The 27599-nt window shown below is 36.1% G+C and overlaps 1 protein-coding gene across 1 annotated transcript in view; it reads left to right on the forward strand.

Annotated features, from left to right (window-relative positions):
* Positions 1-24141, forward strand: part of LOC136836354 (VWFA and cache domain-containing protein 1-like) — a 185264-nt gene extending 161123 nt beyond the window's left edge. The window contains exons 9-11 of the mRNA XM_067100538.1: positions 3233-3342; positions 17263-17354; positions 23883-24141. Of these exons, the coding sequence (XP_066956639.1) occupies positions 3233-3342; positions 17263-17354; positions 23883-23893 (213 nt within the window). The 3' untranslated portion in view covers positions 23894-24141. The remainder of the gene's footprint in view (positions 1-3232; positions 3343-17262; positions 17355-23882) is intronic.
* The last annotated feature ends 3458 nt before the right edge of the window (positions 24142-27599 follow it).

Consider the following 27599-nt stretch of genomic DNA (forward strand, 5'->3'; position numbering starts at 1 on the left):
CTACCTTGAAAGGAGTAGCTAAATTTTTTTCCTGCATGGAATATTACAGATTTCAGGGAAATGTGATTGCTCCTAATACACTATTTATTGCGTCATGTTTATTTACTCAACTTTTGAGTTTGTCACACCGTGTGTGAAAGGAGGCTCTATGATGGCAGATGGCTTTACAAATTCTTTAATCACAGTAGATGATAAAATACGAAATTTTTCAGAATACTGAACACATTGTTTTTCACTTTGGCTGGTCATAACTCATAGAACTGGTTTGACAGGAGGTCTCTTTTTTTGAACGGCTTCTCGCTTCCAGCTAATGATAAACTAAATTCCTTTTAAATGAAATACTATTCTCCTTTCTGTGCAAGATGATAGGGGGAGAAGCAACATGATTTTCTTCTGTCTTCAGTCTGTCTGCCTACTTTTTCTCTCCCACTCCTTGGATAATATATACTTTGCCTCTGTCTGTTGCTTGACGATTTTGGCATGAGCTGGTATTTACCACAAGTAGACGTTATATAATTTGGGTCAACTTGGGCAGTCGGAAAATATCTTGGATAAACAGATTACATAGTGTATGCAAGTGGCTTGTGGTCTGTGTGTATAAACAGTCTACTTCATATAGGAAGAGATAGAATCTCTTTACTGCAATTATTATGGCTGAGCCCACCTTTTTGATGGTAGAGTAGTTGTGCTTGTTCTTCTTGAGTTTCCTATCCGTAAGCAATTGGAAATAAGCTGCCTGAAAATTATTGCAGTAACATGCCTCCAAGTCCTTCATTTGATGCATCCGTCCTCACGATGAAAGTCCTATTGAAGTCTGATACTTGCTGTATAAGTGCATATCCTAAAGCCTGCTTCAGTACATCAGTGCAATTTGTTGAGGTTCCTTCAACTCCACCTCCCTCTGTCAGTCAAAGACACTGCAAAATCTGTGTAATTGTTCATAAACTTCCATCATAGGCTGTCAAACATAGAAATGATCTCAGTTGTATCTTGGGCAATGGTGGTGCTGTGTCCTGGATCTTCATTGGCTTCACTTCATCCTTGGCGAAATTATTACAGCTGCCTTTTGTTCAAGGAATTCCACTTTGCTGTATCGAGAGTCCTTGAGTCCCTAAGTCATTTAATACATCCATAAAATGGTTTATGTTCTTGGCTCCAGCTAGCATTTTCCTCATTAACATGAATTCATTAATCCAAATGGTATCCTCTTGAACTGGGAACATCCACTTCTAACTGTGAATGCTGTCTTCTTTAACGCTTCTTTTGTTGGGATCCACCAATACTCTTTACTGAGGTCCATTAGTTGAAAAATCTCTCGTCATGAAGTTTTACCATCATACCCTTGGGAACGCCCTTGGTTTTGTTATAAAATCTGGGCATGGTGTTAAGTTGATGGTAATCAACAAAGAACCTATTAGGTCCATCCTTCTTCATCACCATCAAACAGAATGCAGAAGTAGACATTTTGATGATTCCCATCTCGAACTTCTCTCAGTTACTGCTTGGATCAGTCCCATATTAGCATACAAGAAAGAATAAATCCTTGTTGCTTTGTCGTCACTTTGGTTCGGAATTGACATTCTTCCAGCAACCTTTTAGTAAAAAATGTTGCAAAAATAAGCAGCAAGAAGTACCTAAATGAATGGTCCATAAAATAAAAACTATAAATGAATCAAACCCGCTAACTTTTGAAATGACCGAAGAAAATAAAGTATGGAAGAATTACTGAAGAATTATATTATGACCATTGAAACTGTAAGACATCTGCTGCTGGTGAAGATAGCATTTTACATTTTACATTTTCATGATCATTTGTAGCTCAAAAGTATATACCTTAAGAGTGGCTTAGTGCCATGACATTGAGAGAAATTTAAATTTCGTGTCTTTTAGTCATTTATTCCTTTTGCATTTTTTCATTGATTTAATTTAATTCCGTCACAAAATATAGAAACCTGTTCTTGATATACGTCTAGCATAAGTCAGAGGATCTGCAAAGCCTGTTGACATCTACAACCACTCCTGGCTCATAAAAACTGGTAGTTATATGGTTAAGTCTTCTTACCCCCGAGATGACCACCGGTGACTGACTCATGGGGTAGCTGAAAAACATTGCTCAACCTCCTTTGCAACTATTGCTGTCTCTCCTTCCACACAATGGAGTCTCGGTCACAAGTACTTCAGCCTCCCTCCAGATGTACATGGATATGGTCCTATGAACTTTAAGGCTAATATTAATAGCCTCTTGAGTTGTTATACTTAATGCTATTTCAAGATATATTGAAGTATAGCTACCAGTTAAGCAGGATGGTTCTGCAATTTCTTTACAAAAGGGCATTCCAATTTATAAGAATATCTACTGTTTCCTAGTACAAAGTTTTTATTTTCCTTTGATGAAACCATAAATGAGCTCCATTGAGATGCTGTGGATGGGTAGTACATTTGTCACTTTTGCAAGTTGTTAAATCATTATTTTATTGATACTCTCAATAGGAAAAATTATCAAGAAGAATTTTTTCAAGTACTGAGGAAATTCTCAATACTGGAAAAAGTAACTGCTTGTATTTGCTTGGTATAGTAGGTGAACTGCCTCTAATAGTATGTTTCTCTTAAGCATGCGAGAAAGTGTTATTTTAGAGCATTCTTTTGGCTGAAGTTTTTAATGCAGTTATCTTCAAAATTGTAAACTGCCTCAGAGTAAAAATAAACTATTTTGTAAGGTACTAAGGTTAATAGACTTTATTCATGTATTGTCATTTTTGGCTGATTTGTAAAATCTGATAACGGGAATCACAGCTACACAGTTAGTACTTGGGGGGCTGTGGAATTAAATTGCAATAATATTCTATATGTATTTGCGTTTCTTGATGAAGTTAATGAAAACCTGAACACATCTCTCAATTGTCAGCATTCTAAATGACTGTAAGAATTAAGAATTACTAGATATCAAATTTTCATTGTTAGTCTGATTTTAATGTAGTTTAAGCTGGCAGTAATAATCAGTTGTAGTAGTAGTTATGCACATTAAGAGGTAGACATATCTTATATATGGAAACATTAACTGAGCATGCATTATAGTTAAGTCAAATTAATAAATACCCTAATGGTTTATGACTTGTATTACTATTATTAATGTATGATTTTGTCAGTTGAGTTTTTGATGTTATAAGCAAAATATTTGCAAATCTGTTATTTTTGTGTCTAAATTATCCCTCTTTTTCATACAAATAAATAGAAAGGGAGCAGTTTGGACTGCCATGACACATGTGCTTTAGAATGTGAATGCCCCTGTAAAGCTGGAATTAATACTATCCCTTGCCATAATGCAGATCACGATGTTCACAGGTAAGACACTTTCTTCATTTCTGCCATTTTGCTTTAAGATGAAAAAGTTTTTAAATACTTTAAAATGAAAAATGTTTTATTTCTTGATTTTGCAGTAAACCGTTGACTTAGATACCACTAAGATAGTTCTACTACACAGGTTAGAGAAAGGAATCCCCCCCCCCACAATAGGCATACGTTCATTGCATCTCTCATCTACCTTTCTCTCATTCTTTCTTTGAATCTTCAACTGAAAATCCTCAAGGACAGAATCAGCAGATTATAAACCCAAGAGAACTCCAAAGGGATATCAGCCACACACACACACACACACACACACACACACACACACACACACACACAGAAGTCTCAGTTATTCAAGCAAACTTGCCCTTATTCATGTTCTTTTTTTATTATAAAATTTTTCATTCATCATTAGTGTCTGTTCCTGCACTCTATCCTATCTCTTTTATAGACCTTACCAGGCCAAATTTTATATTTTCAGATTTTTTTTCCATGTAATACCTGGCACCCTCTCTTTGGTCAATGCTTCATTTTTAAAGCTTTTTTGGATCTCTTTTCTTGGCAGGACAACCTTGGCTATTTAATGCTCACAAGTTGTCTGTTTCATATGTGTAGAGAATTTTTAGTGTCTTCTGAGATACCAAGTTAGAATGTTTTCCCCGTGTAGGTCAAGGCTTACTTGACCACTCATGCATGAGATGTCATTACCTACGAAGTGAGAGCTTTACTAAATCATATCTGCTCTCTGATGCAGGCTGCAGAAAATCTTCAACATTTTGTATGTTCAGTCATGGGAAGCATTTTAGTGTTCCCACAAAGACCGCAAGAAAGACATGATTTCATCTTTTATTCCCTCTTTCTCTTCTCTTTCAAATTCTGCTTCTGCCGTGGCATCTGCCCCTCAGTTGTCATTTGAATATTTTCCCCTCTTCTACTCAGCCACTTCCTTGTGCAGCCACCTATGCTCCCAGGTCTTGTTTTTTTATCAGGTTTTCTCATTTTTGTTGTGTCACTAATGCTTGTTTTACATGTTCTTCCCTTTAATTCCCACTTTTAAGGTACAGATACCAGTTCTTATTCTTCTTAACTTACTACTAGCTCTCACTCCTGTGACCCTTTTCCATAAGCCTTGTTAACTATGTTTCCTGAATACATTACCATTATGAATATGCCATTTCTGATTTGTTATTGAATAATCTTTTGTGAATGTGATTATTTTTGAGCCTCTGATACAAGCACCTTCTCTCTGTCCTGCAGTTATCTTAGTCATATGATCCTGGCTCCTCTTTGGACCTCCATCTAGTCCACTGACATTCCCACTGACTGTAGGCTACTCGGGTTCCTGACTGATCACGTACTCATGATAAGAATCATTTTAACACCATATCCATCAACATTAACATTCCAATAAAAATTTTCGATAAGTATTCAACCCAGTAAAGTACCTCTGGTTCTTTTTAGATCTCATTGTTTGACTTCTAAGATTTACTTTTGTCTTCTGCCTTCTACCTTAAATGAGTAAAGAATCAAATGGATTGACTCCTGGTTTTTCCAGAACCTTATATTTTTTGTCATAATATGTGAGATAATTTTAAATGTTACAAATCTACTGCATTTATAGTTAATGTTTTCACAAGCTCAGCGTGGAATTTGTACAAATAAATTCATAAGTTTTAAGAGCAGTGGCTAGCGACTTTACACTTTGTGTGATTGAAACAAAGGATGAATGAAAATATGAAATTTGCTTAAAATACTTAATTCTGACGTATCATACAGTAGTAGTATTTTTTAAGAACTGTCTTTTGAATGGCTCTCCTCTTGAAGCAGACTCTATGGTAATTTTGTTGAACTGAAAGCTCTGTATTTTTTCAGTCTACATAAGATGACTTTGCGTGTCTTGCTCTTATCTTGTCTTGTCTTGTCTTGACTTGCTACTCACATGATCGTCACCAGCTGTTGGAAGTTCTGGCACACATACCCAATTTCCCACAGGAAGTGGACATTATGTAACCTTGGTCAACTCAGTTGGGCTAAAAATATCTCGGACAAACAGGTTATGTAAAACTTCTGTCAGTCCCTCTGCCTCTAGTTTTACAAACAGTGCGTAGGGCAGGCTTAGTAGAAGGGCTGGTTGTTTAGCAAGAGGTTGCTTTATCCTTATCATTTTCTTTTTATTTATCTTTACCTGTGACCACATGTTCAAGGATAGTCACTACTATCCCTCCTTGCAGGGTGTACAGATTAATTCAGGCAATAATTTTGTCCATTTATGAGCATACACCTCCCAGTTTCGTTTTTACATGTATATATTATTCCTGTCGTTGTTTTTATAGTTTCTAAATATTCCATCATGCTTGTTTTATATGTTTTAGCTTCTTTATGGTGATAATGAACTTAATCCTGATCCACAGAGTTGATCATGGATATGTATTTTATATAGCAATGTCAGTAGATTATATAAGAATAACAAGGATTTGCTGCTGTCAATTTTGATATCATCTTCTGTTCTGGAGCTCTTGTATCTGATTTGCAACACATTTTAGAACTGTTGATTCCAGGGATTAAGCAGCCCATTTAATGCCTTTGGAATGGGATCACTCAAGTGTGATGCCATTCCAAGGGACTGTGAAATGGCATTGCACAATGGAGTGGGGTTTTTCAAATGACATAGGCAACTGTAGGAGTGTTCTTAAAATCTGTGGTAGACAAATAAATTATGTTTTTGCTAGCAATAGGAACCTATGTTTGGATGAATCTATTTTTGGCTGCTTGCTTACGAAAATAATGGCAGCAGTTCAGAAAGCTGACTCTAAGGCTTGTTTCATTTTCATCGGTAATCACAACAGTCATCACACTGAGCTCAGTTACCGCCACAGATAAACATGGTGTTGTTGGATCAGGATGTTCCTGATGCTAACTTTTCAAAAAAGGAATACAGTAATCTCTTGATTGTCTTGATGTGTATTACCTGGACATCGACATTATCTGAAACAACTTGACCAGGGACCAAAGATATTAATGCATACAAATTTTTTAAAAATTTAAAAATGGTTGGAAATGCTGCGTGGCCTAAGGAAATGTTGGTAATGCTGCTTACACCCATAAAAAGAAGGAGAAAGGGTTTTGGGTGTCTGGGAGGCAAGGAAAAGTAGTTTCAAAGGTGGTGGGGAGGCCAGATGGCTGGGTGCCATGGGAGAGGAGAGAAAGAGAAAGACTCGCCCAGAGAAAGGACTGTTTAGGAAGGGGGATGGAGCAGAGAAGGATTTTCCCTGGCTGGTATGACATATTATCAGTTAAGTAGCATATGATAGAAGGTACAGGGATGGACAAGCACTCACGTTTTTTGTAAGCTTTCTTGGTATTGGGGGAAACATATATATCATTGTGATTCTTTGCTTTTTGCGGGTCATAAACATATCTTATGCTAATTAGCTACATTTGGAAAGTATCAGTGCCCATGGTAACAAAAACCACTTTCCGTCTTTGTACAGTCGAGCCTGATCAGTCGCTTGTTTGAACTTTTTGTAAGTGTATTGCTTTTACAATATGTACTGTATCCCAAGCATATGGCTTTCATTGCAGTGCCTGCAGCATTGCAGGTCCTGTTGGTGTTATGTATGGTGCTGTGTATTTTCTGCATGACCCCACCTTGTCCTCAGAGGGTGAGCAAGGTGTTGACCCCTCAACAGAAACTAGAAATCGCTGGGGGAATCGAGGAGGGTTGGACTAGGTCATGAATCATGGAGGAGTATGGGATTGTCCAGTCAACCCTGTATGATACCAAGACTTCCCAGGACAAGCTTAAGAAGTATGCGATGGACTTCGGGAAGAAGACAGCCAGGAGTCAAGCCTGCAATGTCATGGCAAATGGTTGTTACAAGGACACGGAGGAGTCAACCTTGATGTGGTTTTGTCAACAAAGGGCTGCTGACATAAACTTATGCAGTGTTGAGGTGAAGGCTGCAACTACAAAGTTTGCATTTGCAGGCCTGCATAAGGTTGCAGATTTTAAGGCATCCAAAGATTGGTTGTTTCGATATAAGATTTAACATGGACTTTCTAATGAGAAGACTCCTGGCAAAGCTTTGAATGCTTCCACGGAGGAAACAGGAATTTCAGGTGACAGAAATTCCCCTTGTTCATGTTGATGTGCTAGGTTCATCCAGTGAGGAATCTGATGTCTGTTTGCCGCCTCTTGTTGACCAGGACCCTTTAGACAACAAGGAGGTACAGGAGGTATGGGACCTCAATGATACAGTGGTACTTGTAATGCACTCTTGTCAATATCTACCATCATGCAGTGTTATTAATGAAGGTGCAGAGGTACTCGTGGTTAGTTTAGATTTAAGTGTAGCCTTTGACCGTGTGAATCATAAAGCACTTCTCTACGAGGTCAAATTATTAGGAAGTGGTGGATCTTTTGTTACTATTTTAAATAAAGTTTTAATAGGCAGAAACTAGAGGATCTGTGTTCCTCAGGGTAGTTTTCTTGGGCTTTAGTTATTTATTATCTATACTGGTGACATGTGGCAAGGGATGGAGAACAAATTGACTGCAAAAGTTGATGACGCTACTCATCTAGCTGTTGTTCCTCTGCGCCATAAGTCTGTGGTTGCAGAATCCTTAACTCCTTGGCGTGTATTCTTGAGTGGAGTAGGCTTTGGGGCATGATGCTTAACCCTTCTAAAACTCAAACAATAATTAGTCGATCCAGAGCACTTCTGCCTTGGCATCTGCATTTACATTTAAATGGCATGGTTTTGAATAGCTCTGACTTATAAGATTTTAGGTGTTACTTTTAATAAGAAGTTAACTTTTGAGAAGCATGCACAAAATGATGCTTCCTCTATTTCCCAAAAAGTTGGCATCTTGCAGAAATGTTCTCTAGTATTTTGTGATGAATCTATTTTATCTCAGAGTTTTAACTCTTTCCTTGTTCCTTGTTTGGAGAGCTGTTTGCCAGTACATAAGGTCTTTTGGTGTTGATTGTCATCTGAGACTCTTGGACAGAGTTTTGTCAACAGTCAAGCTTATTCTGCCAACTCTTTATGTTGACTTTGGCACAGATGTAAAGTATGCTGTATAAAATGTACTCCGTACAACAAAAAACATCCTTTGCACTCTTCTGTACTTAACCTTACTGCTGTTGCTTGCATGACTCGGCAGGCTGCTGCTGCATATGGTGTGTCCTTTTTTAATCAGTTTTAATACGATTCAGTTTGCTAGGAGTTTTATTATGGCAAAACTAAAAGGTGTAATAGTTTGCCCAGTGCAGTTGTGGAGTCTTCTGATCTTTAAATATTTAAGAGAGGAGCAAATTCATTCTTGCTTTCTACTGATATCTGCTGAATTCAGATATATCTACTTTATTTTCCATTCCCTATTTAGTTATTTATAATTCTTTCCTATATCTTGTCTCTCATTGCAGGCTGATTTCCCTTTGGAAACCACTAGGCTTTACAGTCCGTTGATAGAGTCAACAGACTATGAAACCAAGGGTTTACAGATGAAAAAAGAAAGAAATCGTAACTGACATGCTTTTAAACAAATTAAATAAGTATGAGAATTTCGCTAACACCTCACTAAACAAATATTGTCTCAAAAATAAACATCTGTAAAAAGTGAATGTATTTAATTAAAATAGAAAATGGTAGTAGGTGAACTTCATAAAAAAAAATCATCATATAATTTGTACGTTGACGTTCTTCACAAGGTGATCATTCTACTTTAGATTCTGATGATGAGTTAGCCTTAGGATTTTTTCAGGCTGTCTGTTCACTCCCACCTACTTTACCTCTTTCTGACATCTCGCGTGTAGTATTAGTGACACCATGGCCTCCTCTACGTAATGCTGCTTACATTCTTTCCTTATTTGCTGCTGAGCTTTTCTTCCTGAATGAAGCCTTTGAATTTTTAAAAAATCTTAAACTCTTCCAATTCTCCTACCGCCCAGCTCTAATGCTGGTTTCCACCCTCAAAACAAAAATTCAATACTATTCCCTATTTTAGGGTTTTCAAATAATATTGTCATATTCATATTTATCATATACACACCTGAAGATGGCATCATTAGCTGTCCAAGTTGGGAGAGAGAACAATTAGTCCCAAGTTAGTCATAGCCCTCGGTTATGACTCCGTAACCCTATTTGATTGCATGTCTTGTAATTTTTAAAGAGCTGCACCAATAACTTCTCTCGTTTTCACTTTGCATTTTTGTATATAGCCTAGTCAGTGTTTCATTTTCTCACATTTGGATTTTTGCCTGCAATCAATAAATATGTAAGGGGCTCGCTGACCACTGAACTTCAATGAATTATCGAATTTTAGTTATTAACAGTTTTCAACTGTTTTATGTCTAAATAAACATATCCTGGAGCAATAATGCTAAAAAAATTGTTTAGATTGGTTTATTGACAATTTTGTTTATCTCTTGCATGGCACTGTGAATTACAAATTGTAAAAAGACTTGTAACAAACGTCTGTATGATTTATTCTGGATAGGATCAAGTAAGTTATGAACTGTTTTGGACTTTAATGTGTAAATAAACAAATCTTGAAACGTTATTGCTAAAAAAAATTTTTAGGTTAGTTCATGGACAATTTTGTTCATCACTGTGAATGACAAATTGTAAAAAACATTAAAAAGTCTGTATGAATAATCCTGGATAGGGTTAAGTTTCAGTTACACGCTGTTTTGGACAGTTTTATGTGTAAATAAACATAGCTTGAAACGTTATTGCTAAAAAAATTTTTAGACTGTTTCATGGCCAATTCTGTTCATCGCTTGTACAGCACTGTGAATGACAAAAAAAAAAAATGTAAAAAGTGTCAAAAAATTGATTCAAAAATAATTGTCACCCACTAAAATATCCCATTCTCTGTAGCGGTAGCGTCATAGAGAAAAGGGTTATAATTATATAGGGATGACTTTTTTCAAGGATCTTGATTGTTTCACTAGTCTTGAAAGCCCAACAAAATTTTGTTCTTTTGCTGTTTCCTGAAAACTTACTTTTTTCAAAACTAAATGCTTAGATCTCCAAGAAGACTGAAACAAGACTTGTTTATTCAGTATTAGTTGTAGAATAAGTCATAAAAATTTGACGCAAATTCCTTCATTCATAAGGTAGAAACAGTCATTTACTTTATTATGAGGCTTTATGGCACCGGAGCTTCCCATAAATGCAAATATTAGGTAACATATAAATTAAGAGAGAGCACAGTTCTATTCATTTGATCATATTGTAAATTTCAGGTCATATTTCTTATATGATGAACTCGTTTTAGTGCAAAAATCAGATTTATAACTGTCATAGTTTCATAGTTATTACAAAATAAGCAATAATTTTTCTCTTTTGCTGTTTTCTCAAAACTTACTTTTTTTCAAAATAAATGTTTATTTCTCCAAGAAGATTGAACCAAATTCAATGAAACTTTTACAGAGTGTATTATAACTATATATCTTGATATTGCCGTCGGCAAATTCATTTTTGAGAGAAAGTTTTTATTCTGCATATTATTTTTGAAAAATGACATCATGATTTTTTTAACTGAGTAAAATGAACTTAGAGGTCGAATTTTAAATTTCCCCATGAGAGAATTTTCATAATTATTTGTAGAATAAGTGGTAAAAAGTTGAATCAAATCCCTTCAATCATAAGGTAGAAACAGTCATTTACTTTATAATGGGGCCTTATGGCGTAGGCAAGCCCCTTAATGTTCAAAGCCATGTATCTCTCTACCCCATTAAATATCATAGGATGGTGTCAAAGCTAGTAAAGATATAGCAAGGGTTATGTTCCACAGTGAACATGATGATATAATTACAGACCAAAATTAAATTGATTCATTACAGACTTGATCAGTTACCGCAGCAGCAAATGCAACCTTTGGAAGCAGAGCACAAAATAACGCACTGACGGGGAAAAACAGAAATCAAGCAAATGGCGAGAGACAGAAAGGGAGGATGTAAGCTGATGAAAAAACAGTTGAAATATGGTGCCTTAAGAAAAAAAGTGTTCATCACCATGTGAAACTCCTAATTTCACACAAACTATTACACTAGATTCAGAATGTATGCAGGTGCTAACTCGATTCCAGACGAGAGAGCGTCACAAGTATTTCTCGGTAACCAATATTGAAGATGACACACTTACTTCCAGCTAACCTGGCTAAGTGCCAAACGTCAGTCTCAGTTGTGAACAACGTGCAGTGAATCATTGATGGTACAGCTTTATCTCAAATGCATCACATTATGGGAAAGAGTCAAAATTACTTTTAAAAGCTGTAAACAATTCAAGAATTAGGAGAGTATATTTGCCAAGGGGCAGCATGCGTGATTTTACCTTAGTCAGTGATTCTCAAAATGTAGCCCTAAGCACAGGTTCAACACTTCAAAACTTCACTCATTCAACATTGATAGATTTGAATGGAATACTTGACGACCTGCATACTAGTAATCATTTTCCTAATTTAATTTCACTTCTACAAAATACTCTTCATTACAGTATTCATGAAGATGACCGGGAAATATACCCGTAGCACGCACGACAAATCTCTCCATTTGAGTATATTTTGCACTGTTATAGAAATTAATGGCTCAGAATTTTGTTCCATGAAGAATCGTGTTTAGCCATAATTATTCCTTTCTCCAGAACAAGAAAAAACCCAAGTAATGTAGACAATATGCTTAATACTAAAAACATCATACCAAATAACATACGTGGTCACCTCCCGATTTTCACTGAAAACTTTCAGATAGGCCATACCTTTCAGTCACGAATTGATATTCCCTCAAAAATCTTTCCCACTTGAAAACGGAGCTTCACAGGGAAGTGCTCTTGGTACGTACCACCATCTTTAGCAATAAATGACATCCGTAATCAACTACCATAAGACACACTAAACTTATAATCAATAATTCTATGGTAATGCTAGACACGTGGGCCTTATCAGTGGGTCTCCAGTTCTCCATAGAAAAATCGATAGCTATTGTGTTTTATTAAAATGTAAGATGGCAAAAATGAAAGATGGACTTGAAAATTAGAGATTACCACATTCCCTGAATCAAATAGCAAAGTATTTAGGCCTACTCTTGGACCAACACCTAAAATGGAAAGCCAGTATAGCCTATATAAAATCCAAAAGAAAAAATACATCAAATATAAGAAATTATCATACACAAATTGCTGAACTGACAAACCAACCTTGACATTGCTGTATGAAGCATCTGTTTTGCATATTCTGGACAATGGATGAAAGGTATACAGTTCAGCTTTAGATACAGAATATGCACTGGAGCTTTTAAATTTTCCCAAAACTTTATCCAAGCTGCAAAGTGATGAACCACTTCTTACTCTTCATCGTGACTTACGAATGTGTAGTGCAATAAGAATACAGACAAGTGATTCACCAACAAAAACTCTTTGACCAAAGTGATATATTTATAAATAATCGTTCACCAGTTAAAATCAATATACTTTTTGAATCAACAATCTGATATAGTTACATTTCCTCCAATAACAATATGACCTTTTCCTTGGACTATAGGTAAGATATCTAAAAACTGCGTGATTGGTCCAAATCTTTGTGGGATTTCCTTGCCCAACAGCGCTCTTGTTTTGAGAGTAGAATTATGTGCAGTATGATGAGCCATTAAAGATATTACATAATTGTGATTTTCAAGTGCACAAAAAGTTGAATTTTTACTTCAAAGATTATATTGGAATTGGAATAGAAAACTTAGGCCAAAGGCCAAGCGCTGGGACCTGTGAGGTCATTCAGTGTTGATAGGGAAATTGAAAATAAAGGAGGTTTTAAAGGTGTAACAAGAGGAAAACTCCTCAGTTGCACTATGAAACAATTGGTAGGAGAAGGTGGAAAGTAAGACGGAAGAAAGAGAATAAGAAGGGAGTAAAAGGAATGATGGTGGTTGCAACTAGGGCCGAAGGGAAGCTGCAGAGAACCTTAAGTATTGCCTACAATGAACTGCATGAGGTGCACAGATGGCACTAACCCCACAGGGCCCTAGTAATTATATAAAAACTAAAACCCATTTTGACTCATCATAGAAAACGTCACTTTCGCCTGACCCCCGGATATTTGATGGAAAGCCTACCTACATGTTCCAGTCCGTATATATGCAGACTGCAGTGTAACACTAACAGTTACACGCTGTGTGAATATCCGAAATATAATCAGCAACACATATCAAGTGCTGGTAACAAGTAAACTAAAATGTTTTCAAAATCTCCATCACTTTCATTCAACCAAATCATAAATTTAAAATTGGCAAAGCTTAAATTTAATAAGTGAAATTTAAATTAATTATGACACACTCTTCAACCCAGCCCTGAATTAGCTCAGTGTACTGGTTAAGTTACTTTATAATGATAACTTTGCATGTAATTAGGCTCTGTTAAGTATTTAGTAGAATTGTATGATATTCTGTTGGAAGGTTCAGTCTTATTTGATTCCATAATTCTCTGTACTGGCAGGCTAAAAATCTTTGTTTATTCCCTTCACAAAATCATGAGAACTTTCGTGCGTGGTATATAACCTTTATTTAGTTCCTTTAATGCACTTGATAATGTTGAGACATATCTGATGCACATACCAAACTACCATGTAGAACTTTCCGTGCTGTATTGCATTTTCATTTAGTTCCTTTAATATGCTTATTAATTTTTTAACTTATCAAAATACCTTATGAAACCCTCTGGGTTATTATCAACGAACTACACAGATGCTCCTGCAATTTCGAAGCAAGTTTCTTTGATGTAAACTTGCTGAATATGGCTGTGACTCTCACAATTCTGATCAATATTTCCATGTCAGTTAAGTTGGTCTAAACACTTTTTCTTCATAAAGATTTTCCGATTAAGCCTCTAGGGTTAATCTGAAACTACAAAACTGCATCCATGTAATTTTTTTTTTTTTTTTTTTAGATTGTTATTTAAAATTAGCTGTAATTTGGTCATTAAAATATAGTATCAGCATGATCATGTAAAGTATTTCCTCAGGTTTTGATAGCAATGAGTACTAAATCAAAAGAACCCTTTTCATACATATGTCTCAGATTCTGTAGTATATAATTTTTCTTTCCAGTTTCAAAGCAGTTGCTCAGCCTGTTTTTTTATATAGCTCCCTCATGTACTGAAAATTTTTTTGGATTTAACACTAATTCTTTCAGTGTTCTTGTACAGTATATCATGCCTCCTTAGGACTGCCAACAGACCTGGCATGCCATCTAATACATTGCTTTCCTCTTGACCTTCTACCCCTAACAGATACCACCAAAGCCCTCTCCACCCTTTCCTCACTCATCCTTACCACATGCCCAACTATATTAGTCTTGGCTCTCTTATAGCAATAATCTTACCACCCCAACACTTCTAATTTCTTCATTTTCCAGCCTGTCATGCAGGGAGATCCACAAAATCCACCTCAGCATCCTCATTTCTGAACCATAAATCATCACTGGTCTGTTCAGTAAAATATTTTTAGCTTATTTGGCATTCTTTTGTCACACGTTACCCATGCCACCTCCCTCCATTTCCCCCAGCAGCTTGAAGTAGATCCTTTTAAATCTAGACCTCTTCTATCTTTTATCTGCAATGTTTCTTCAGTCTCTGCCAGATCATCAGCATATGATGACTCCCATAGATTTACATTCATAATCCCTTCACTTAAGATATCTAAAACCTGTACAAACTGAATGGACTAAGTGCTGATCCTTGATATAACCCAACTCTAATTTCAAATGCTGCTTTTTTGCCACAGGCTGTTATTACTGCTATCTTTGTTCTTTTATACATCATTTCAACCAGCCTAACCCACTTTCCTGGCATTTTCCTCTTTCTTAATCACTGAAACACTGAATCCTTTGGTATTCTATTGAATGCATATTCTGCCCCTATAAATGCACAGCAGAGCTTCTAATTGCAGGCTCTTTTCCCTTAACAGCATCAACTGTACCTCTCCCTCCCTTTAATGAAACAACACTGCTCTTCACCAATCTTCACACTTGTGCATAATATCTCATCAGGTATTCTTTCTGACACCATGGTCAAATAGTCTGTTTGATTCCTCTATAATCACTACACTCCATAATATCTCCCCTCTGTTTAAACCCATTTATTATCAGACTTTCTTGCCAGTCATTTGGCCTCTCCCACCACTTTGCCTCCCTTCTGGACACTCCATAACCACTTGTTTTCCCGACTGTTTACCTCTGCACCTTCCACATTTTTCTATATAATTCCAAATATTTTCCATGTTAACAGTTCCCTCCTCCTTTAAATTTATTCCTAACTGGTGTCTTTCTCGTACATGTTTCTTATAGTGCTCATGCTGTTCTCCTTTAAGAACCCATATTTTAATTCCTGATCTCTTCCATCTCTCCTTGGGTTGCCTATTTCTCATCTTGATATCTATCACTAGAAACTTGTGTTGTTTCACACATGCCTCACCAAGAATTGCTTTACAGTTTACTGCACTGCTCCTATCTTCCCTCCTAACTATAAGGTAATCTATCTGGTTCTGTATCCCACCATTCTCATATGTTACTAAATGACGACTTGCCTTCACAAACTAGTTTTTCATATGTACTGAGTCGAAACTCTGCGTCATTTCCAGTGCACACTCTCCATCTTCATTCCTTACTTCAAATGCATAACTTACATGAACCTCTTTATATTCATTTCTCTCCTTCCCTGGCCTACCATATAAATCTGTTCCTGTGATTGCTTTCTCTCCATTTTTTATCATTTTAATTGCTGTTTCCAGTGCTTCCCTAAATACTTCCTTCCCCTGCTTCCGGGAACCCATTTGAGGTGAGTATGCTGAAATTACGTAAAAAAGATCTTCCCCTACTAATAACATTATTGTTATGGGCTGATCACTAACTTTTTACTTCCTCCATATTTTCTTTTCACTCACCAATGACTATATAACTCCTACTCAGCTTCTTCCTTTGCGACCCACAATAATAAAGCTTCAGCTCATTACCTACCTCTCTTATCCATTTCCTTTCCACCTAGTCTCTTATGCACATAAAATATTTATCACCTTTCTTTTAAACAAATCAAGAATTCTTCTTAACTATCCTGTTAGGGCACCAATAGTTCATAATCCTATACTAATCTTCCACTCGCTCACTCGCTTCTCTAAGGACTGCTGTGAACCCTTTGGTTACCATCGTCCATTTACCACCCAACAAGGGGAACTTGATGCTCATTCCTTAACAAATCAGCTGCTTCCATTTTCCCACCATCCATACTAACATTGATTTATTTTCATATTCCTGGTTTCCATTTGCTCATATAACCTTATTCTTGCTACATTTACTATCAAATTTCTCCTCTTGCATATATTTTAAAATTCTTTCACTAGCTTGTGCAGCTTCTTTTCTCTATCCCTAATCAGTATTATCCCTAATCAAACACCAGCTATTCTACACTTCGTTCATGACCTATTTTCTTCTATAAATTTGTAGCTACAAATACTCGCCTTTCTCTAACCTCTTGCATATCTTCACCCATAGAGATGGTCACCAGCCAAGCATATATATGATATTTATGTATGTACTTCATTCTGTGATTAAATTTAGCTCTGGTGACTCTCCTTCCCTTGCTCTCTTACATGCACATGTGAAACAAATCACTCAAGGATATAAAATCCGTTGATAGAATTCATATATCCCTCCGAAAAAGCGATAAAAGCCACATTATTGTTATTGCTTTCTCTGACAATATGAAAAATAAATAAGCACCTTCTTAAAATTTCTCCCATTTTTCTACCATTTTTTTTAAAGAAAATATCTTAATGTTTCTCTGTGTTGTATTTTATGGATGGAGTTACACAATACGCTTATTTCCTGCTTGTTGCATAAATATTTAATTCCTATTTAATGCCTTGCAGATATCCCATACCAGCATGCAAACCATTGGGTCTTACAGAGGATTTATCCAAGTGCAGTGCCGTATATGATCTTTCTTTTTGCAGTCACAATGGTAAGCACATTATTATTATTATTATTATTATTATTATTATTATTATTATTATTATTATTATTATTATTATTATTATTATTATTGGAAAAATACTCATAGTAGCACGAATCTTAAAATGGAGAAGCAAATCCACAGCTATGTATATATACATATATTTAAAGATAAGTCAGTATAGATAGCTTTCGGGAGATTGTTCGGTTCCCCTTTACAATCTGACGCATTGATGTAGCACCCCAACCAAGTAAACATAAAAGGACTCAAAACAAGCGAAGTTGTTTATGAACTATGGAACCGGTCGTCAAACATAGATCAGGCAATGCCGTCGTTTTCTGACGAAAGTCCCGCAGTCGTCTGGAACGTCTGATTGGTCCTTGCTCGATGCGGTCGTTTTGCTAGTCATCAACTGCATAGGCGCCTGCAACATCGGTTACTGGAAGAAACCGAGTTACCTGAACGGGAGAAAGAGAGGCAACCGCAGCATCAGATGTGGCCAACGAGACAACGCTATCATAATGGTCCTTATTCTTAAAACCTTGGAAATAAGATTGTTGGTGAATTTATTTTCCAGTGTCAAAGATTTATTGCCTTCCATAGATAAACCACTATCTATCGCCGCACCCTCCACTAGTCTTCTTATGCCAACCTCTTTACTTCTAGAAATTGCTTTAGATTCTGCCCAATTTATTCGGTGGTCGAGTTTAAGACTGTGACTAACTAACACATTGTTTTCTGCATGTAACTTATATGCTCTTTTGTGTTCCCCGATTCTTGTGAGCAACCCTCTACACTTTCCCCAAAATATTTAGGGTCACATTCTATACTGGAAATTTCATCAGCACTAATATGTTTATTGTTGTGATTCTGTGTACTGTTGTTGTGTAAAAGAAGTCTTTTAATGGTGTTATTATAATTACACACTATATTTATTTCATCATTATGACAATTCCTGGATCTAATTCGACTTTGCGTGTCCTCCAAGGATTTAGGCAAAAGTTTGGTGTTTCAATGGGGTCTCCTTTGTCTTCCATTCTGGCCAATTAATGCATGGAATTTGTGGAAACCAAAATTCTGCAGAACTGTGAACCTTCACTGAGACCAATTTTCTGGGTGAGATGCGTGGATGATATTTTCATTATTTTTAAAGGTAACCCTTCAAATTTTGATAATTTTCTTCAATATGTTAATGGAATTTTGGCCTCAATTCAGTTCACAGCAGAACATGAAACAGACAATACGTTGCCTTTTTTGAACATATTGATTTACCATGACCCAGTAACTTTCACCTTTAAATTTACAGTGTATCGTAAAGAAACTAATGCAGAAACTTATATTCATTTTTTCTCCTGGCATAATAACGAAGTTAAAACCAACATCTTGGCCAGTTTTGTTTTGAGAGCTCTGAAAATTTACGACCCCGACTTCATTGACAGAGAACTTAAACACATCGAAGACCTTTTCAAAAACTGCGTTGCCCTGAACATTTTATTAATAATGCTTTTAAAAAAGCTAGAAGGATATTCTATATAGGTTCCTCAAAAGAATATGACAAAAAGAAATTACGAATTGTCTTGCACTCCCTTTTAATCCACACTTGAACACAATAAGGAAAACTGCAAAGAAAAATCGTAATGATGAAATAAATATAGTCTGTAATTATAATAATACAATTAAAAGACTTCTTTTACACAACAACAGTACACAGAATCACAACAATAAACATATTAGTGCTGATGAAATTTCCTGTGTAGAATGTGACCCTAAATATTTTGGGGAAAGTGTAGAGGGTTGCTCACAAGAATCGGGGAACACAAAAGAGCGTATAAGTTACACGCAGAAAACAATGTGTTAGTTAGTCACAGTCTTAAACTCGACCACCGAATAAATTGAGCAGAATCTAAAGTAATTTCTAGAAGTAAAGATGTTGGCATAAGAAGACTAGTGGAGGGTGCGGCGATAGATAGTGGTTTATCTATGGAAGGCAATAAATCTTTGACACTGGAAAATAAATTCACCAACAATCTTATTTCCAAGCTTTTAAGAATAAGGACCATTATGATAGCGTTGCCTCGTTGGCCACATCTGATGCTGCGGTTGCCTCTCTTTCTCCCGTTCAGGTAACTCGGTTTCTTCCAGCAACCGATGTTGCAATTGATGACCAGCAAAGCGACCGCATTGGCCAAGGAACAATTAGACGTTCCAGACGACTGCGGGACTTTCATCAGAAAACGACGGCATTGCCTGATCTGTGTTTGACGACCGGTTCCATAGTTTATAAACAACTTCGCTTGTTTTGAGTTCTTTTATGTTTACTTGGTTGGGGTGCTACATCAACGCACCAGATTGTAAAGGGGAACCGAACAAGCTCCCGAAAGCAATCTATACTGATTTATCTTTAAATATATGTATATATACATAGCTGTGGATTTGCTTCTCCATTATTATTATTATTATATTATTTTGCATTTGCTAATTTCTGTACAGCAGTCTGTAAAGGAAGTGCTTAATAAGGAAGTTTATTATTATTATTATTATTATTATTATTATTATTATTATTATTATTATTATTATTATTATTATTATTATTATTATTATTATACAATAGTAAATGCGGTGCACTAGATATATTTAAGAAATTGTTCGTCTGGACACCTCAAACTCCTTCTAACAGATCAACCACGTAGATGCCATTTTCAAATCTTGCTATTACTGTACTGTATTTGCTTTCAAATCTTTATCATTTTTTACTTCTCTTTGCCTTCCTGGCAGCTCTGGTTCTCTTAAGACCCATGGTGACTTAGTTATTTGCTTTAGAATTGCCAAAAAAAACACACAGGAGAATTTAGCAATGCACACTGAGCAAGAGCTGTGTGTACACTGAGTGCTTTCACTTTGTTTTAGCTAAGAACCACACACATGTGGCACACTTACTCCCATACACTTTCAACCTGGTTGTCTTTCTCCATTCACAAGCTGAGAAAACGGCAGCTAACAGAGCAGAGTTTTCCTTAGAAAAAAAAACTGAAAACCAATTTGTCAAATAGTAGAGATGTCCACTGTATGTAAAAAGGAATATTAATCATGACCACCACATAGTCAAGGCACCCAGAATACTGTTCTCGAGGAAATGGAATATGGCTCAGAGGAAAAGGGTGACACTGTGCCCCCTACCCCCAGCTTCTTACAGGTTTACCTTGCTACCATTAAAGGATCAAAATGTAGTTCAAAAGTCCAAATTATTTGATAAAGAGTTAGTCAGGGTCCCTTGATTTACATAACATGGCAGAAGGGAAATTCTCATGTGGTTACAGCAAAGAGTGTTGGTACAGGTTTTCACTTTCAGGCCTTGAAGTTGACTAGGATGTCTGGGACTCGGGCATGCCTTTCCGGGACACTTTTACCTGCCGCTAGGAAGGGGTATATTTTAATGTCTTTATGCCCCACTCCAGCATCAGTGAAAACCCAAGGTGATTTAGCAACGAGTCATTCCTATCCCACAAAATCTGTAACCAAAGTGGAACAAGATAACTGAGCTTTACACAAAAATGAAATTAAGAGAAACAGTAAAGATGTGAGTTCTCAAATCATATTAAGGATAGACACCCTACTACGAAAATATCAAGGAAGTACAATTCTCCAAATCAACAAACAAATGCCTGCTGCTAATGAAAATACCAGCAATAATGACCAGAAGGTAGTTCAGTGTAATTAAGTATACTTATTAACGCTGGAACGGTAACAGCAAAGCATTCAGTGCTTCAAGCTAAAGGAGAATACTAATAAAAGTTTTAATTAATTATGGTAATATACACACAAAGTATTAACATGATATCATTAATAAAAAAAACAAAACAAAGGAAAGCTGAACGAAGCATTAAAAATTATGCAGAAATAAGAAAGTGAGAGTAACAAATTCCAAGATTTAACTACCACCATTGTCACTACAAGCACCATCCAGAGGGATACCGGCCAGGAGCTGCTGACTGTAGGATTAGGCAGATGCACAGTAAACTGTTGGAGTGGTGGAAGGAAGCATTAGTTGTTTTTAATATTACCATAACAAAAAGGGAAATGTTATTAAAGCTTGTAAAATTATGCTGTTGATGATTTGATTAGGCTTCTTGAATAAATAATTGTGATTCTGGTTTGTACATAAGTTGGCCTTATGTATGAAAAGATGGTCTTTATTATATATATATATATATATATTTATATATATATATATATATATATATATATATATATATATATATATATATATATATATATATATATATATATATATGGAAATAAGGAGGCCCATAAAACACTATTTAAACGTTGAAACCATATATTTGGGCACTTGTTTCTGTGCCCCTGTTCACTGGTAGAATATGGACAGGTGGAAAGTTACAATGGTATATATACAAAAACATGAAGGTGTGGCCGTAGGCCTCCGATGTTATGGAGGTGGCGTTTCTTAAGAAGGAGGAGAATGACCAAATTCCCTAGTGGTTTTTGGCCTCATTAGCTCCCGTTTGGCGATGGATCTGGCGGTCGCATTTCTTGGGTCATCTTCTTCAGGAGGGGTTTGAGGATTAAGGTGTCGATGGCGTCCGATTTCCAATGTCCTCCTGACAGGTTCATATTGTTGGTTTGATTGATGATAGCAGATTCCGACCATAAAATTTAAAACAGAATTGGAAAAGGACGGAAAACTGCCGTTCCTAGATGTACTGATCATAAGAAAACAGAACAGGTATGCATTTACAGTATATAGAAAACCCACCTTCGCTGTCTCCTACATTAATTTCTTAAGCTACCATGACGTCTCCGTAAAAATCATGGTAGGGTGCAACTTATTCCTCAGAGGACTTAGGATATGTTCAAATGAGTACCTGGATAAAGAATTTAACACGATCCGCCAACACCTAACACAACTGCTCTATCCACCACACATTATCGAGAGGGCTATTAACAAAGCGAATAAAATATACTATAGAGGTCCCACTCACAACAGAAAAATAGATTTCAACAATAAAATAAAGCTTCCATACGATGAAAACATCCAAAAGGCCACCGAACAACTCAGTTCTAATAATCCTTTCATTTTCCATTATCCCAAATCCATTGGGAGTTCGCTCGTTAACGTATACTTAAATAACAAAAGGGAAGAAGCCGGAGTTTACAAGATACCGTGTAGCAATTGTCATGACATCTATGTAGGTGAGACAGGTAGATCGCTCTCGCAAAGAATAACAAAGCACAAAAGATCAGTACGTTACGCTTCGGAGAGTTCGGGAATTTTCCTACATATCAGAAATACAGGGCATGTCATTAACTGGAGTGGGGCGGAGTTGGTTTTCAAGAGTAGCTGTCCATACAAAAGAAAGATGCTGGAATCTGCTATCATCAATCAAACCAACAATATGAACCTGTCAGGAGGACATTGGAAATCGGACGCCATCGACACCTTAATCCTCAAACCCCTCCTGAAGAAGATGACCCAAGAAACGCGACCGCCAGAACCATCGCCAAACGGGAGCTAATGAAGCCAAAAACCACTAGGGAATTTGGTCATTCTCCTCCTTCTTGAGAAACGCCACCTCCATAACATCGGAGGCCTAAGGCCACACTTTCATGTTTTTGTATATATACCATTGTAACTTTGCACCTGTCCATATTCTACCAGTGAACAGGGGCACAGAAACAAGTGCCCGAAATATATGGTTTCAACGTTTAAATAGTGTTTTATGGGCCTCCTTATTTTCATATTACACTGTAGTATTACAGGAAAATACATTCATATATATATATATATATATATATATATATATATATATATATATATATATATATATATATATATATATATATAATATATATATATATATATATATTGTAAATAAAGACCATCTTTTCATACATATGGCCAACTTATATAAAAACCAGAATCACAATTATTTATTCAAGAAGTCAAATCAAATCATCAATAGCATAATTTTACAAGCTTTAATAACATTTCCTTTTTTGTTATGGTAATATTAAAAACAACTAATGCTTCCTTCCATTTTCCAAATTAGAGTGTGAAAAGACAGTTTAGGATGTGACACAAATGGAACCACTGAAACAGACTGGGTACATCCACGGTCTTCAAAATTTACAAAATCTAGCTCCCAACATCAAGCTTCTGTAATGATACAGATATAGAAAGTTGATTGCATATAGTCTAAAATCACTTAGTATGATACGATGAAGTTTTGACATAGTGTAGTAAAGGCAGTTTATAATGAATTGGGGAAAATAATCTTTGTTCTTTTGACCTCTGCAGATATGTGAAATGTTGGTAATTGTAACTATATTTGTACTATGCACTCAAAAGTTCATTCTGTCAAATATGACCAAACTGTTGAAAAACCTATAACAAAAAGAAAGTGGATGTTATGGTTGCCAGGAGATTTACATCCCTGTCTATCAAAGCTTTACAACATTGTTGAAATTAAAATCAAGGCAAAGGACTGGATAACTGACTTATGTAGACTTCTCTTTCAGAGACATCATAGGTTCGAAACTTCGAAGAAGTCTTCAGAATACCAGCACAGGATAAATGGGAAGAATTGTTGATTCAGAAAAGAGGTTTAACAGCAATTGTCAAGAAATCCTCTGCAACCTTGGGAGTATAATACTGCTTGGAAACTATGAAAGAAGGACTTCAACTCTTTCTCTCACTGCTTTTTACAAGCTTGATCAGAATCTGTAGACTTTACTTATTTCAAAAATTTCGAAGTTAATAGTAAAATATTAAAACTAACAGCTGCTATGTAGACTTAACTAAGGTGTTTCTAAAGTACAAAAAAAATCAGATATAATTACGATAATACAAGTATTACTTGCATTACAACAAGAGTTCTTTTAGTGGCTTGAGGATGAAATGATACATGCACTGTGCCAAGGGCCTGGACATACTAAATAGCATTATTTTAATCAACATTAGATGTGAATATGATGTTGTAGACATTATGAATAGATATGACAAAAGGGAAAATACTGTAGGTTCAGTTTTTCATTGATATATAAAAGTAGTTTATTATTTGTATTTTTGGAATACAGACGGCAAACAATATTTTCTTTTGGTTCATAATGGGGATATAGGTGTTCAATGCCACTTACCAGGCTTGTAAATGATCAATGTACCTAAGTGGCTAAAGAACATATAAGAGGAACTGCTAATTTTTTTAGTGCAAAAAGTAGCATTTTTGTTTACCCAGTGGTTATGCAAAGCTAGAACTTTGAGTGATTACCTTTTTTACGTGAGGATGTTTGAAACAAATTAATATGTTAAATTTCCTTTATTTCTTCTCACATCCAGTTGGCAGTGGTAGCAAAATGAACCCGGCTTAGCCAGACCTCAGTCAAAAATACATCAGGTAGACATGTGCTGGTTAGACCGGGAAATAAAAAGAATATTAAAAAATGCTTGTTTCATTTAAATTATTCCTGAAAGTTTTGTAACATACTTGGTGTACATTCAGTGAAATCATTCCCTGAAAAATAATTTTGGTCATGTACTTATAAATGTAGGATTTAGGGTCGCTTAACTAATTCACATAGCCTGCGCATTCCTGCAGTTAAAAATATAATAGGATACACAGCAAAATACTAATGCATGTGAAATTAAATTATTACAGCCAAACATTCATTCATTGGTCTGTGAGAAATGGATCACACATTCACAGCCCCAATCACACTTTCAGTTTAATACAATAAACAGAGAGTAACTCCTTTCCCCCTACCCCCCATCAAAGACACTCAAAGTTAAGAGGCTCATGTGAAGAAAGGGCTCCAAGGTATCTAAAAGATTTTGTACTACAAAATGATAACAGTAGGCCACATCTGCCTGAGCAAGATTAAGCTGCCTTGTGTTGCACAATGTGTGAAAGGAGGCTCTATGGCAGTGGTTTGAGGTTTTACAAATGGTGTGATGAAAACAGTAAAAGAATAAGTATAAAATTTGTTCACAATTCTATGATGGGATGTTTTCCACTTTGGTTGAAATAACTCACAGAAGTGTTTTCCTTAGAACAGCTCCTCAAGTTTCAGCTAATGCCAAAATAAATTCCTTTGATCTGAAACACTTCTTTTCGCATGATACGACTGGGGGAGAGATATCAGGGTTGCCTTTCATCTTCATTCTGTACTCTCTCTGACCTTAGCTAATATATAACCTACAGTTGCTCTCAGTGATTACGATAAACACATGAAATTACTTTGAATCAACAGATTATTTGAAACTTCTGAGAAAATTGTAATTAACATGCTCTTGGCATTAATGAAATAAAACAAATTAACTTATATACTTTTGGACAATTGTTTCTTCAAACTAAAGTTAACCCCTGTGGATGGCACACATCTTATGATATTTAATAATTGCATATGAAAACCACCGAAGGACATTATATGATAATTGTTATTTCATGCCATGATATTTAAATGAATTTAGCAAGAAAGCAGTCAAATAGCTTGTATGGGCCATAAATAACTACAGGCCTCACCTTAGTGCGAGGGGGATGACAGTCATCTTTAAGATTTCATGATGGGAAGTGCTATCCCAAGGCATACATTTCCCCATTAAGTACCTCAAGGAGATGCTGGAGAATCTGGCCTGTGTGGTAAGCATAAAATGCTTAAAGTCTCATTGACAGAAGAAATATCTTGCCATTTAGAGTTTTATGAAGTAGAAGAGGGTAAATTTGCTGACTCTGATAGTGAGAATGATGAGAGTGATGAGGGCAATGATATACTGGAGGGCTTAGGAGATTTGGATGTTGATGATGAACTTAGTGATACAGAAAGGGATATGAGTACATGTTATGAACCAAAGTATTTGCAGATGAACAAAAGAGGCTTATGGAAAGGTCTCTTTGCTAATGTGGCAGACGTTCAAGGTCACACTCATCAAGCAGCAGAACTGAATATGTTTGGTTGCATAGCACATCAGCTAGAGCTTCAGGAAGTGATGGTCAGACTGATGGAAAAGATTTTCACTAGAATGGCAGGAGTTGAGCATGATTTTGGATTTAGTGATGAGTGATGATTCAGACTATTTTGAACTTTTTGTTGGCAATGCAAGGATAGGATGAAATGGCTTGATGGTTGTCTGAGGGAAATGATAGTATTTCTTGCAATAACTTTAATTATGATGCTGTGTGTATATATTATACAAGATCAGATAAGGTCATAACCTCTTACCACATCTGTTATAAGGTCAATGACATATTAACTTATATCTCAAAAGAAATCATGGTAGTGTCGGCCAGCCTGCCCACTCGCTCAACTACTCCTTTTCTCTCTCTCTCTCTCTCTTTCATTATCCAAGTCACTAACTGAACTAAGGAATTTCAGCAAAAACATGTCTACAAAAATTTAGTTTATTCAGTAGTCTAAACATAGCAAATAGTTTGGAATCAAATAGAAATGAAATGGGAATATCTACATCTCAGAACTGTTAACCTCTCCCCCCAAAAAATAAATAACCAAGTAAAAATAACATAGCGCTATCAATTTCCACTAATTGAGTCTCTATGACATATGAGTCAAAATAAGTCAAACATGACCGAAGTCATGATAGGTCACATTCCTCTCCATTTACTTGACCTCTAATTCAGTACATCTGAGGAGGCAAAGGAAAAATAGGCACAGAAAAAATAAATGTGGGATATCTCCCACGTTACCAACCCCAAAAGAAATACACATAATTAAACATGGTAAAATCAAAGTTCAGAAAAATCAATAAAAATCAGTGACATGGCAGATAAAAAAAATTGGGGAAAAGGATATTCAAAGCATGGTAATCAGTGCAAAGAATCAGTACATGTTAAACAAAGTTATTAAAACCCATTCAGGTTTTTTTAGAAACAAAGTCTCAGCTCACCTCACAGGCAGTACAGAAAGTCTTCCAGGAAAGCAGATCTGATCACAAGGGAATCTTGTCCCAAAATATCTAAGTTGTACTCAAATTGGGTAATTCACACTTTCTATGACACACCCATAAAAGCGAACTCGCAAATGAGTGGATGCTCTACCAGCACTTGACAACTTCCGTTGACATGACCAGAGCATCACCCAAGGCACAATGCCCTTCGTCTCCATGGGAAGCAAGACTGACGACAGGCCTTCGTCAGCACTGACTCGCTGAATACATGGGCACTGTTTCCATTTGCCTTTGCCCAGAATATCTGAAAAAAAAATGCTTAGCTAAAAAAAACGAAA

Source organism: Macrobrachium rosenbergii, chromosome 56 (genome assembly GCF_040412425.1).
Source record: "Macrobrachium rosenbergii isolate ZJJX-2024 chromosome 56, ASM4041242v1, whole genome shotgun sequence".
NCBI lineage: Eukaryota > Metazoa > Arthropoda > Malacostraca > Decapoda > Palaemonidae > Macrobrachium > Macrobrachium rosenbergii.